This window comes from Pogona vitticeps, chromosome 6, assembly GCF_051106095.1.
Source record: "Pogona vitticeps strain Pit_001003342236 chromosome 6, PviZW2.1, whole genome shotgun sequence".
Lineage (NCBI taxonomy): Eukaryota > Metazoa > Chordata > Lepidosauria > Squamata > Agamidae > Pogona > Pogona vitticeps.
Genome location: NC_135788.1, coordinates 20,231,547 through 20,245,821, shown reverse-complemented (window position 1 = coordinate 20,245,821; position 14,275 = coordinate 20,231,547). Strand labels below are relative to the sequence as shown.

The following is a 14,275-nucleotide window of genomic DNA, read 5'->3' as shown; positions in this document are numbered from 1 at the left end:
ACATTGGCACTGCTTATAAAACGTATGCAATACTATGCAATGTGTTCTGGTACACTGAAACCTACAACATTCATGAAAGAATACAAATACAAATATAGTATATAACCAAGACATCCAAGGAACTATTGTAACATTCATGGTTGGTTGGTTGAGTCTTGAGATCAAAATAACTGTTCACATGGTTCTATGTTCCAACAACACTTTGAGTTTGTTTCCTTGAAACATACCACATAACACCGAAAAAAGCTTCTGAAAGTGTGGGGTCTTGAAAAAAAGTTGGTGCTATTTCAAGTTAATTTACTGCTCAAGAAGAGCAAATCCAAAATCTCAGTGAGTGAACACCAGCCTTCAGATTAACCTGAACCTACTCACATTATGACTAATACATTGTCACAATAATACAAGAACTACCCATAATCCTTAATTCAAGTGTAACTACAGTACTGGTGGTGACTATATTACAGTGATGAGTTTCAGAAGTATTCTACCAACCTCACTTTGAAAACTTTGAGCCTCCTTTGAAATTTGATATGATGGTGTATCCACAAATTCCAACATAGACTTGCCTTTTGATTTTTCATACTTCTCTTTGTACTTGACCTTAAAAAAACAGACAATGCATCAAAACTATAAGGAAATTACATTTTTAATAGTACATTCATCATCGCTTCTCAGTCTTTTGGCTAAGATCAAGTGGATAGTACATTCATCTATACATGTAATAGAGTCACCAATGAAGGTGTCACTTGTGGAGAGATTTCAAAATTGCCAGACAAAGTGTCACCTATGGAGAGACTTCTCATTGCTGTTATAAAGTGCATCATAATCACTTTTTCTCTATATAGACTATTGCCTTCCAAACAGAAGTGTATGAGGAACACAAGGTATACTCTAGAAATGGGAAGACTATGGCCCACCTGACTTTGGAGCACTGCATTTTCCTTATGGTGTCGCTGTTCAGCTGTATTTGGCTCAAAATGATACATTCCTTTATTCTTCTGAAACAGTTTCTTATATTCATACTGAAATAAATAGGCAAATATATCTTAGTTCAATCTGAACTGCAGAGCACGGTTGTGAAAAGATGGCTGGCATTTTGTTGCTTCTAAATCTGTTTCAGTAATGCTTTACCTAACATTTCAATATTACGTTATTAATTTTTTAAATATTTGAATAATTCATAGTTTTTAGATTTAATGATGTAATCTGCCTCAGGTCCTTTTTTTAGGAGAACAAAAATATTTTAAATGAATAAATACAATAAATAAAAAGTGTTGTGAATGCACTGTAAGATTTTCAGCACTACATCTTATCTGGGCCTTGGCTGTTCCATCCCTCTCAAAATCATGCATTGAGCACATATTTTACTGTTGCACATATGGAGCAGAGGAGCAAGTCATTGTGATTTATGAATATAGACGCAGAACTCAATGCTGGATCTAGACTGCACATGAAGCACTTTCACAAAACATGGCAAAACACTCCTTTTTACTTTCTAGTAGCAATCTTTTACATTTAATGGAACCCTGCTCCAAAAGGGGTAGGTTTTTAATAGAATAGAAGACTAAAAATGCCCAAGGAGCATGTACTAAATCTCATGCAGAACACTGGACTCCATGTTGGGGTTATAACAATCTGAACACATCCAGAACTGCAGAAATATTAGATGCTTAGATTTGACAGTCTTTGATTGCCTCCTAGTGGAACGATGCAAATATTATGCAATCTTTCTTTTAAGCAAAACTCACTTATTTATCTTATCTATCTGCTATCATACAAGAAGTTCTCAGGGTAATTCACAATTTAAAAACAATAAAATTAGTAATACAAATAATTCTGATGGGACATTAAATTAAGCTCAGAACAAAATGGGGGGGGGAATATATCAAAAGAGGGGAAGCTAATTCTAAAAGCTACACTAAGAGTTGAAAGAAACAAGAAAACAAACTAATTTTTGCTGGCACCAAGAGAACATTAAGATAGGTGCCAAAAAGCTCTCTCTAGGAAAGGGATTTCATAACACAGGGATACTATCCAAAAAGAACAGTTCACTGTTAACAACCCACTGTACATCCCCTGGAAGAAACATCTCAAGCAGGCTTTTTAATAACGGTTTCAGGATCCAGGTAAGTAGGAAAAATATGATGGCTTCAAATCTTATAGTTGCAAGCCATGGAGTGTCTCAAAAGTCAAAAGCAGCACTTTCAATGGAACCTTGAAACATACCGTGAGCTAGTGAAGATGTTAAAACGACGGCAGAATGCATCCATAATTCCCTGCCCCATTCAGAAATTTGGAAGCTGTACTCTACTATAGGCCAAATCACGATTGTATAAGTTGCATTTCTGTTGTTTAATCCTTAAGTCATGTCCAACTCTTTGTGACCCCATGGACAAGAGCACGCCAGACCCTCCTGTCTTCCACTGCCTCCCGGAGTTGGGTCAAATTCATGTTGGTAGCTTCAATGACACTGTCCAACTATCTCATCCTTTGTCGTCCCCTTCTCTCTTGCCTTCATAAGTTGCATAATGAACCTTATAAAGGGGTGTGTGAAGAATTGTTTCTGTTCTGTGTCCCCCTCCAAATGTACCAGCACCCACCGAGGGGCCATATGCCCCCCCCTTTGAGAACGGCTGTGACCAGTCAACATTTCCAAAACATTTTGAAAGGATGCCACAGAGACAAGGCACTGTAGTAATCCAAACATGGGATTTCCAGAGTCTTGATAACTGAAGCAAAGCTATCCCTAGCTTTGGGCTCATAACTGGGTATCACTCTAAACTAGTAAAAGATGCTTACAGAATCACAGAATTGTACCCTCAAGGATCATCTATTCAACCTTCTGCCAGTGTAGCAGATGCTTGGCAAAAACACCCTGAGAGATGGACACCCAGCCTCTGCTTAAAAATGAAGGGTAGGCAGCCACCTTCCAAGGACATCTGTTCCACTGTCAAGCAGTTCCTATCACCAGAAAGGTCCCTCTGTGCTCTTCATGCTAAAAAAGCTATGTCTGTCTCTGGTGGCAAAGATGGATTAACAAGCATCACTAAACTTCAGAACTTGCAGACACATGACAAAAAGCCAGGAAGGGTCCTGTTGGGACAGATGGCAAAAGACTCCAAATCATAAAACTCTGCTGCAGAACAACACTGAAAGGGCACAACAGTACTGAGGGGAAAATTACTTATCTGTCAAACGTATTACACCTGTTTCTTCACTTGCATTCTGATGGTCTACTAAAATCCTTCATTACTCTTAGCTCAAAGTTATATCAAGGGCTCAAAATGGCTTTCTTAGTGGCACTTTGGACTAAACATATCAACCACACAGAGCACCTGAGGTTTTACAATAACTGAAACATTCCTGAGAGGTCTCAGGAATCCCTGATCTGCCTGCCTCTAAGTGTGTACTAAGTGATGCCTTGACTTAAGACCATCCCAACATATGACCATTTCAAGTTGCGACCTGCTCTGGCTGCAAAATTTTACTTCAACTTGCAGCTGGAGCTTCGAGTTGCGATCAAAAGATGCAGGGAAAAAAGGCGGGGGATTCAAATTAGAGGGCTAACCATTGGTTGACAAAGAGCTTCTTTGTACCTCTTTTGCCCCAACGGTTAAAGTGTATGCGTTGGAGGAGGCTTGGGACTGCCTGGAGCTCCTCTCTACTTCTGAGTAAGTACATTTACAGCGTTTTGCAGGGTGGGTTTGGGCTGGGGGGGTTATGTTTCTGTGCTGAGATTTTTTAATGTGCTTTTGTGTGTTTATTTTTTCAGCCCCAGCACCTTCTGATGGGGCTTGCTGTGTGCTTTGTTTTTGTTTTTGTTTTTAAAGCCCCAGTAGCAGAGCTTGCTGTGTGCTTTATTTTTGGTTTTCCTTTTTTTAAGCCCCAGCGACGGAGCTTGCTCTGTGCTTTATTTGTGGTTGCTTTTTTCTAAAGCCCCAGCGACAGAGCTTGCTCTGTGCTTTATTTTTTATTTTTAAGCCCTAGCAACGGAGCTTGCTGTGTGCTTTATTTTTGGTTGGTCTGTTTTTTAAAAGTCATAGCTTGCTGTGTGCTTTATTTTTGGTTAGTTTTTTTTTAAAGCCCCAGCAATCGAGTTTGCTGTGTGCTTTGTTTTTGGTTGTTCTTTTTAAGCCCTAGCAATGGAGCTTGCTGTGTGCTTTTTTTTATTTATTTATTTTTGGGTTGTTGTTTTTTTGGCCCTAATGAATTAATCATGTTCCAATGCATTTCAATGGGAAATGGTGCTTCGACTTACAACCATTTTGAGTTACATCCATCTCCTGGAATGGATTATGGTTGTAAGTTGAGGCACCACTCTATTTGTAAATATCCTCGCAGTCACTACAACCATGACATTTACAGGAATTGAGCCTGGCCATAACAAAGCAGTAAGTGTAAAATGCCTAACTTTAAGACTACTATCCTTTCAGGCAGTAGAGAAAACTAAACAGAAAGTGTCCACTAGGAAACATTCCTCAAATGTAGCATACAATCAATTTGGAAGCCTGGAGATGAAAATAAGAATGCTCATACACCACAGCAGCGCGCGCGCGCGCGCGCACACACACACACACACACACACACACACACACACACACACACACACACACACACACACACACACACACACACACACACACACACACCCCTGATTTGGTGCTTAACTGAGTATGGAAAAGGGCATGGCTACTCCCCCGGTTTCCTCACACAAAGAGATTTTATTCTTAACCAGCCGATTACACTGAAACAGCATTCATCACTCAGAGATTTGAAGCATTTTGTTGTCAGTAGGTTTTGCTGACACTGCAGCAAGCGAAGTCAAGGTAAATCAAGCCACGTATAAAAACTGGAATATACTGCTAAATCACAGAAGCTTGCTCAATGCATTAATACTGTAGTCATCAAGCAACAACATGCATTCTTTACATGGAAAAGGTTAAAAAGGAAGAAGGGTTGGGAGAAAATGAAAAGCAAAACAAACAAAATATAAAACAGAGCCAGTCCTACCATTAGGCTGACTGAGGCAGCTATCTGAATCATCAGATTTTAAGTGCTGTGATAAGACAGCAAATTGTTGATTATTTAGTTTGTTATTTCCTGCCAACCTAGCAGTTCGAAAGCATGCAAATGCAAGTAGATAAATAGGGACCACTTTGGTGGGAAGGTAACAGCGTTCTGTGTCTAAGTCGCACTGGCCATGTGACCACGGAATATTGTCGTCGGACAAACGCTGGCTCTATGGCTTGGAAACGGGGATGAGCACCGTGCCCTAGAGTCAGACACAACTGGACAAAAATTGTCAAGGGGAACCTTTACCTTTACCTAGTTTGTTATTACTGCATATTATTGGCCAAGAATAGGAAGAGGTCACAGGGAATTTCTGCCTCAGGGCCCAAAATAATTTCCCTGGAGTACTATGGGTACTATGTACCTGTTCTTGAATGAGTAACATTTGTTGCTCCGCTTCAGGCAATAAATGGTCTTGGGTCAACCCTGTCATAAACCATGGCATTCATTATGTTGTGGAGTGCTTAGTAGAAAGACAGGACTCTATCTTCTAATCCTCTGTCTGCAGCATTTGAAAATCTGGGGAATAACACACTTTTACAATATATTATAATGTGCTGATAGGATGGCTGATAGAAAGGCTGGACTGGATGAATCCCAAGCCAGAATTAAGGCTGTCGGAAGAAATATCAACAACCTCAGATATGGAGACGATACCACTACAATGGAAGAAAGCGAGGAGGAATTAAAGAACCTCTTAATGAGGGTGAAAGAGGACAGCACCAAAAATAGTCTGAAGCTCAACATCAAAAAAACTAAGATCATGGCCACTGGTCCCATCACCTCCTGGCAAATAGAAGGGGAAGATATGGAGGCGGTGACAGATTTTACTTTCTTGGGCTCCATGATCACTGCAGATGGTGACAGCAGCCACAAAATTAAAAGACTCCTGCTTCTTGGGGGGGGGGGAAGTGATGACAAACCTAGACAGAATCTTTAAAAGCAGAGACATCACCTTGCCGACAAAGGTCCGCATAGCCAAAGCTGTGGTTTTTCCAGTAGCGATTTATGGAAGTGAGAGATGGACTATAAAGAAGGCTGACCGTCAAAGAATTGATACTTTTGAATTAAGGTGCTGGAGGAGACTCTTGAGAGTCCCCTGTACTACAAAGAGATCAAACCTATCCATTCTGAAGGAAATAAACCCTGAGTGCTCACTGGAAGGACAGATCCTGAAGCTGAGGTTTCAATACTTTGGCCATCTCATGAGAAGAGAAGACTCCCTGGAAAAGACCTTGCTGTTGGTAAAGTGTGAAGGAAAGAGGAGAAGGGGACGACAGAGGATGAGATGGTCGGACAGTGTCATCAAAGCTACCAGCATGAATTTGACCAATCTCCAGGAGGCAGTAGAAGACAGGAGGTCTGGCGTGCTCTGGTCCATGGTGTCGCGAAGAATCGGACAAGACTTAATGACTAAACAACAACAAGGATGGCTTTCCATGGGCAGAGCTGGGGTGAAGCAAGTGGAACAGCTGAGTAGGACACAGGCCCAAAAAGACTCTGCAAAAATTGCTTTCAGGATCTGTTTTGGAAGGGACTCTTTAATATCAAATATACCTACATTTACAACCGTATTCAAAAGGAGATGGTTTCAAGAAGACCAACTTACGTCACTGTGAATCTTGCTGGCATTCAAAACATGATCTAAATGAAGCAAGTTTGGAAAGGCAGATGTGGGCTCATGAAGGTTTTCCAAGTCTTTTTTGTATTTCACCTACAAGAAGAAAATACACTGGGATAAACAACCAAAAGAATGAATAGTAACGCACAACTTCACTTTCAATGTTAAAAATAGAGTTGAGTTTTTCAGGTTTGCCTGAAATTTACAACGGCCATTAGATGGCACTCATTTACTATTGTGTTGTAAAAGATCAGCACAAAGCATTCCATCCTAGGAATGGATTTAATCCTCTGGAAGAGATTAGACCTTTCCAATTAAAGGCTAAGCAAATGCTAATGGGAAAATAAAATGCACACCAAGCAGCTTCAACACAAATAAGGACTCACATTTTCTACAGAAATGTCCAAAACAACCCTACTTACATTGCTTGCTAAGGCGGATGCCAGTTGTGCCTGCTTGAAAGAAGCACTTTCAAGAGGATTGAAGCAGTATTTCTTCATATCCTTCATAAACTGCTCTTTATATTTAACCTGAAAAACAAATTCATCACTTCAGGATACAACAGGGAATAAGTGCAGGGGTTTGTACAGTTTATCACAGATATTTTTCTCCAGACTATTCTAAACTGCACATTATGTAATTGTAGGCCAAGTTATTAAACATGGACAGAACAATGCATATTATAGGCTTAGATCCAGAAAACACTGAAGTATATTTTCCTGGCCTCACCTTCACAGAAGAGAAACAAGAGTTGAACAAGACGTTAGGACATTGCTCCTGCTGCAAAAATGAAACCTTACATCAGGGGTCTCAAATATGCGGCCCAGGGGCCATTTGTGGCCCCCCAGATGATAGTTTGTGGCCCTCGCCTTGCCTGCCCCCCAAAGTGCCCACACATCGTCTGCTGTCAAGAGTAAAAAAAAAAAAAGCCTTGCCTCGCTCGCTGGCTCTCTCCCAAGACAGCATCTCTTGCACCCTCCATCCAGAACTACAGCCTGCCAGCCAGCCCACCTGTCTGTTGGCTAAGGAAACTCCTGGGCGGCTTCCTCAGGCTCTTGCTCCGCTTGGCGGAAAATCTGATGCGGCCCAGCCTCACCCAGACTCTGTCTCTAGTGGCCCCCAGGTAAATTGAGTTTAAAAACCCTGCCTTACACTATCTGCCTCTCCACCTTAATATCTTGTGATAGGAAAGCTGTCATGTGACATTCTTGTACTTAAAGCTTCTCTATCACTGCAAGCCACAGAAAAGAAGTAGGGTGGAAACTCCCCTCTTTTACTATCATAGGCTTTGCATCATCAGATCTTACCAAAGTATTGGGTAGAGGAAGATGCTATACAGTTGCTGTTATCGAAAGCAGATCTCCTGTTATTATAACATCTAACTTCCACCAGTAAAACAAGGGAGGAAGATGAGCAAAAAGAACACATGATGGCAGTAAACTCTCAAGCTTAAAGTAAAAAACTGCAAAAAGCTTGTTTGGAAAAAAGTGGTTACAAAAGAAGAGATAAGAGGAAACTTGAAAGATAATGTCGTCAATCATTAAGGGAATGTATCCCATACCTAAAGTCTACACATTTGGATGCCTATCAACCCTCTGTGTGGGTGGGGCTGCAATTAATTTAAGTCAAATTAAGTTAATTATGATCAAAATATAAACATCTAGTTTGTAAAAAGAGAATGAATGATTCCCATGAAATACCATCAAACAAAACTAAATTAATGAACTGTGAACAGTGTTGCTAAATTTGCACAAATGCCACATACTTCAAGTGAAAACAGTGCTTTAAAGCATTGGTTTACAAGCTGACAGGTGCATAACTTAAGGGCAGGCATAACAAAATTACAAAGGGAGACATAAGATTGTTTCCATTAATTAAAACAAATTCAGCATAAATATTTTTTTTAATTTTCAAATTCCATTCCATAAAATTAATTTACAATATTTTATTGGATTTTTGTGTTTATTTTTCATTTTGAATTAGGAAACTTTTTTTAAAAAAAAAGTGATTAAATTATGGTAAAGAAGCAATGGAACATTTCTCAAAATTTTTTCAAAAGGAGCACAATGCTTGAAATCTGGGAGCCATTGTGTTACAACTATGTACATTTTTATGTACTACATGGACATTCTAGAACCAGGATATTATGTTTCATATGTCAAAAACAACACTATATGCCATTCAGTATACCTCCTCCAACAACAACAAAAATTAAGCCAGATAGTTGGCTCTTTAGAAAGTTATCCACAGAATGAAATAGACTTATAATAACACAAAGTGCTTCGTTATGCTTATTATAAAAGAAATACTAAAAAGATGTGAATAACCAAGATATCAGGGGAAAATATACTATGCCCTGAAATGCTACATCTATCTAGAAGGAATATTTCATATGAGTACAGTGGACCCTTGACTTACAGACGGCTTGACTTACAGACTTTTTGAGTTACAGACTTCTCTGGCCGCAAAATTTAGGTTTGACTTGCAGCCTGAGATTTGACTTACAGACCAGAAAAAAACCAAAATGGAACAAAAACGGCCTGTTACAGGATTAATCGGTTTTCAATGCACTGTAGGTCAATGGAGACTTGACCTACAGACTTTTTGACTTGAGAACCGCCTTCCAATACGGATTAAGTTCTCAAGTCAAGACCCCACTGTACTAATTCAGTATGATTTGAAAAAGGATAATACATAATTCGGTCTCTAGTCCATAAAGGCCAGAGTTAGTCCACCTTACATAAGCTGCTCAAGGTAGTTATTCACAAGGATTCTGACAATGAAACAGCATGGTGGTTAAGAAGGGAGCCCAAGGATCCATCACCATGTCACAAAAGATATCACAACGTAACATGGCAAAGGACGCTGGAGTATAAACCTCTCAGAAAAAGCTTTTCTGCCACCCAATGTCTTTGGCCTGATACAGTAAAAGACCTTGCATTTCTAAAGTGATAGGGCACTACAGAATTACCTTCACACATAATCCAAGCTGTAATAACTATCCCCCAAACAATTAATTCCACACTGATTGAGTGTAAGATGTAAATTAGTATTTTAAAGGATTATTAACAAAGAGCAAATTGTTAATGTGATAATGGGATTATTCAAGCAAAACCTTATTACTCTGGCTTTAAAAAGAAAGAGGAAAACATAACCTCCCAGCTTCCAGCTAGTGTATATGATTAAAGTAAATGATATTTTAATTGTATGATTTAACTTACAAGTATCATAAAGTAGATCTTTATTCTTTTCCACATGACTTGATTAATTTCTTTAAAAAATTCAGTAACAAATGTTCCATGACTATATTTTTCCCTGTCCTAGACATGCTCCTATAACCTGTTATTCAAGTAGCAAAGCAATGTGGTGACTGAGGAGAAGGATTGTTCTTTTTCATCAGTGTAAAGTAGTAGCTTCAAATCAACAACACACACTCACAAACCACACACATGGTTTGTGACAAGCCACTTGGCCGATATTAATTATCACAGCCCCTTGTGTTAATAAATTGTTTATGATCCCAAGATCAGTCTACTGCTCTTGGGGTCATGGAGCAGCAGACACAGACTCCATGAAAGCAATAAGACTTCTAACTTTTTAAATAGCAGTTGTCTGCACTGCTTCACAAAATGTTACTGAAAAATCAAAAACAAAATAACAGCAACTGCTGTAAATGTATCTAACAGCCCAAGTACCCACTGAGTCAACAGAAAATTGATAAATCAACACTCATGTAAGTTCCAGTGATTTAGTGACTCTGCTACGTTACATAACTGGATTGAATACATTGTCTTCCTATCATAAAGCTAATCAGCTGAATCACACTTCAATTAAAGTACACCCCACACTGACTTCACTGCATTTATTTTGTTTATAGCCTCCAAATAAGCTTTTGTTTCACTTCCCTCATGGATTTCATCTAAGTCATACAATAAAAATGAATGCACCCCAAATGTTCAGAGGAGAATTCTCTTTGTTCTATTTGCCCATGCGGTGGTAAACAGCATGAGCTGGTCTTTTTTTTAAAAAAAAAAGTGTCTGGTCTTTTGACAGTAATAAAGTTTTATCAATCTATCTATCAGCATGAGCAGATGGCACTTTATACTGCTTGCACAAGGAGATATTCACCCTCTCTCTCTACAAGCATAAGCCCATTCTGTTGAAATGGGTTGATCTCCAGCTCATGCAGCTGGAAGTTAGAGATGGAAACATGCACTACATTCCAAGGACATTGTGCTCTGTAATTCCAAGTAGGATTCTGCCCTTATCAGTTCTTGAGATGAGCACATGTAAGACAATACACTGCTGTAATCTGCACAGCCATGTACTTGGGAAGTATAAGAAATGTCATAATGCAATGGGCACTAATGTTTAAAAGTACTTCCCAGAAAAGTTCAGGGGAAAGCATTAAATGCATTAAAACAAACTTCCTCTAAAACCCTCAATTGCTTTTATTGCAGAACCCTTGACACTTAGTGATACTTTGTCACTGGGCGCCATGGCATAATACCATTGTGTATTTTTACCTTATTAGCTGCACAATTCACATATGATCTCAGGATGCAACGAGAGTCTCCATTATTCATTATAAGTTTGAAAACAGAGCTCCTATTTAGCCAAAGTAAATCTGCCCTTCTGAAAATTAGCTTTGAAGCAAAATGTTTTTTAAATTAAATTTTAAAAAATTCAAACATCACTATGCAGCCCTACTATTTACTTGTCCTATCTATGGTAACAAAACATTTTAATCCTATCATCTTCTAATTGTGTATGAAGCAGATTTTCTATTAAAATGCAGGTTATAGCTACTGTTTGTTCAACATGTAACAGGAATTCTGTGGGTAAAGCTTGTGGAAACATTATCCTGAAGCTTTCATGTCTTGCTGTCTGAACAGTGAAATATGATTGCACTTCTGAAAGTTAGACACATTATTTGAGTAATTACTTCAAAATCTTACTTGGCTTAAAAATTTAGAAACTTCTTGAGCATGGTTGAAATCTGGTCTTCCAAGTACTGTTGGCTCCTTATTCATTTCTCTTCTTCCTTTTGTATATTCAGCCTTTAAGACAAAAATTAAATTATTTGAATGCTAGCTATAATCATATTTTTTGTTCTTGATCTTTTGGTTTTATGAACCAAAAACATAAGCCTTAAAAACAACAACAAAGCAAATATTACCTAGTGATTTCTGCTGTCATGACTTTTGCTAATACAGTACTGTACTCTAATCAACAATTCCCAGGCTTCAACAGAAGTACAATTTTACTTGGAAAAACATTCTAGATTAAAAGCAAAATGAAGCCCAATCTGTGCCTAAGTATCAGTGTTACCAATTTCCAATTATTTTCAAAAAAAATTAAACAAAAATTTAAAGTAAAAAAATACAAATGGCTCTTCCAAATATTGACTCAGATGCCACACTGATAAGCAAATGAGTTACGTTCTGTGCCATCATGTCACTTCTGGTGACTCTAACAGCATTTCTGAGCTATCTGAGGTTTTCAAGGAGTGATTCAACATAGTTATTCTGCAATGTGTTTCTATCCACTACGTCACAGTGTCTCTCAATGAGCAAGAATATTCCTTAAACGGCAGATAATCCCAATAGCTATCCTTTCAATTTTGTTAGTCTGAGAATCAGAAGAGGATGAAGAGGCTACACAAGGTGAAATTTTAGTCAGGCCAACATTTTTGGAGACTCTGAAAGTGAGAGAGCTAGACAGGTTGAGTAACCAGTTGAACGACCTTAGAAAGCAAGACATCAGAGTCTGGTCAGAGCCTAAAGACAAAAACAGGCATTGATGCCTCCGATTTCTATATGTACTGTGAATGTAAAAGTACCCCTGCTTGGCCAGATCAAAGGTCTAGCTACTCCATCACACTCTTCCCCACAGTGACTAACCAGATGTTCCCAAGAAACCCATTATTTCTTGGCCTCCCCCTTTTAGCACTGCAACAGAAAGACAGTTGTCCAAAAGAAAAAGCACAAGATTTTTGATTCCCTGTTTTCCTCCTTCAAAGAGACAGTTCTTGCTTTTTCACCTTTTTTTAAACTAAGGATGAGTGAAAAGGAACAAAGGTGTACACAGAGAGAAAGAAGAATAGGATGAATATAAAATATATGAAATAGAGGGATAGGGAGCACAGGAATAGGAAATAAGAGAACAAGAAATGGCTGTCTTCTTTCTGATCTCAAACAAGCTACATTTTTTTCCAAAATTGTGTGCCATCAAGTCAATTCTGACTTTTGGTGATTTTTTCCAAGGCTTGTCTAGGTTGACAATACTCATAAATGGTCTATCATTCCCTTTTTTCTGGAAATGCCTACTGACTACGCAGCTTGCCCATGGCTACACAGGCTGAGTCTTTTCCCAGTGAGACACAGTGGGAAATCAAATTCCCAACATCTGGTTCTGAAGCCAGATATCTAAACCACTGAGCTATCCAACCAGCGTTGGATTTTGACCTACAAAGCTCTAAATGGATTGGAAGGAGGATATCTGAGAGCCTACCTCCTCCCACAGGAGCCTACGCAGAATTTGGGATCCTCAATAAAGGACCTTATGCATGTCTTTCCAGCCTGAGAAGCTAGGTTTGTGAGTACTCAAGACATGAATTTTTCTTCACAGTGACATCCTGACTGCAGAATACCCTCCTAAGGGAAATCAGCTAGGTTCCATTTTGGTCAAGTTTTCATCTGGCAGGCAGATTTTTAAAAGTAGTTTTAAACTTGCCTATTTTTTCTTATGTATATTTGAATAATATTGGGGTTTTTGAAAAAATAATAATTTTAATCTGTTTTTAAAGGTTTGGCCATGTTTTAAAGAATGTTTCTATTTCATTGCTGCACAATTTGCTAAATTAACCACTTGAATGAAGAAAACTAAATAATTTTAATTGTAAAGTTAAAAAGTAGTTATAGATCAATGTTTTTTTTAAATACACTTAAACATGAAAATAGTGGGTAGGTATTATTAACAAGCAAGACACTTTAAAATCCCAAATAAAATAATATTATTAAATGAATTTTAGGCAGTAGACTTATATGTTTTGTATTTGCAAATAAAGATACATGATGCTCACCTAGACTATATAATTTTTTTCAGAATATGGAATGTGATCCATTACTGAAAATTGTTCACTTTGAGGAACTGAGCCCTTTTGCTTTTATCTGGCCTTTTGAAACTCAAAAATTTCTATTACTCTGTACAATTGCTACGTTTCCTCTTCTATACCAAAATTAAACTGCCAAATTTTCATTAATGACAAAAAAGGCAAAAGTTCCTACATTGCTTATTATTTTTGTTAACTGGGTTGCCATCATGACATCAGGTCTGTTTAAAACTTCTGTGTACCTATGAGTATCTTGGAGATCTTTTTTATACGAAATCTGTAAAACAGAAGACATTAGTTATTGTTAACATAGCCGCACAATTATAAATGTAATAAAATTAATGTCTTAACATAAAGTTTTGCATGTTTAGTAAAATACACAGTATATTACCAGGATAATGTGAAATAAAACAATATTAACCATACAACCATAAAAATAGTTTATTTAAAAAATCTTAAAGATCAGAAAT

The 14,275-nt window shown here is 38.1% G+C and overlaps 1 protein-coding gene across 28 annotated transcripts in view; it reads right to left on the bottom strand.

The window, feature by feature from the left end:
* The window catches only part of NEBL (nebulette), a 167,921-nt gene that overhangs the window by 27,018 nt on the left and 126,628 nt on the right, over nt 1-14,275 (bottom strand). For 22 of the 28 annotated variants that reach the window (XR_013537782.1, XR_013537781.1, XR_013537780.1 and 19 more), the window contains 6 exons: nt 13,981-14,082; nt 11,650-11,751; nt 7,114-7,221; nt 6,680-6,784; nt 918-1,022; nt 493-600 (listed from right to left, as the gene is read on the bottom strand). The exons of the other annotated variants lie outside the window; for them this stretch is intronic. Coding sequence is in view for 16 of the 22 variants with exons in the window: in XM_073003074.2 (XP_072859175.2) it covers nt 493-600; nt 918-1,022; nt 6,680-6,784; nt 7,114-7,221; nt 11,650-11,751; nt 13,981-14,082 (630 nt within the window). In the remaining 6 variants the exon portion in view is untranslated. The remainder of the gene's footprint in view (nt 1-492; nt 601-917; nt 1,023-6,679; nt 6,785-7,113; nt 7,222-11,649; nt 11,752-13,980; nt 14,083-14,275) is intronic. 28 annotated transcript variants of the gene reach the window in all.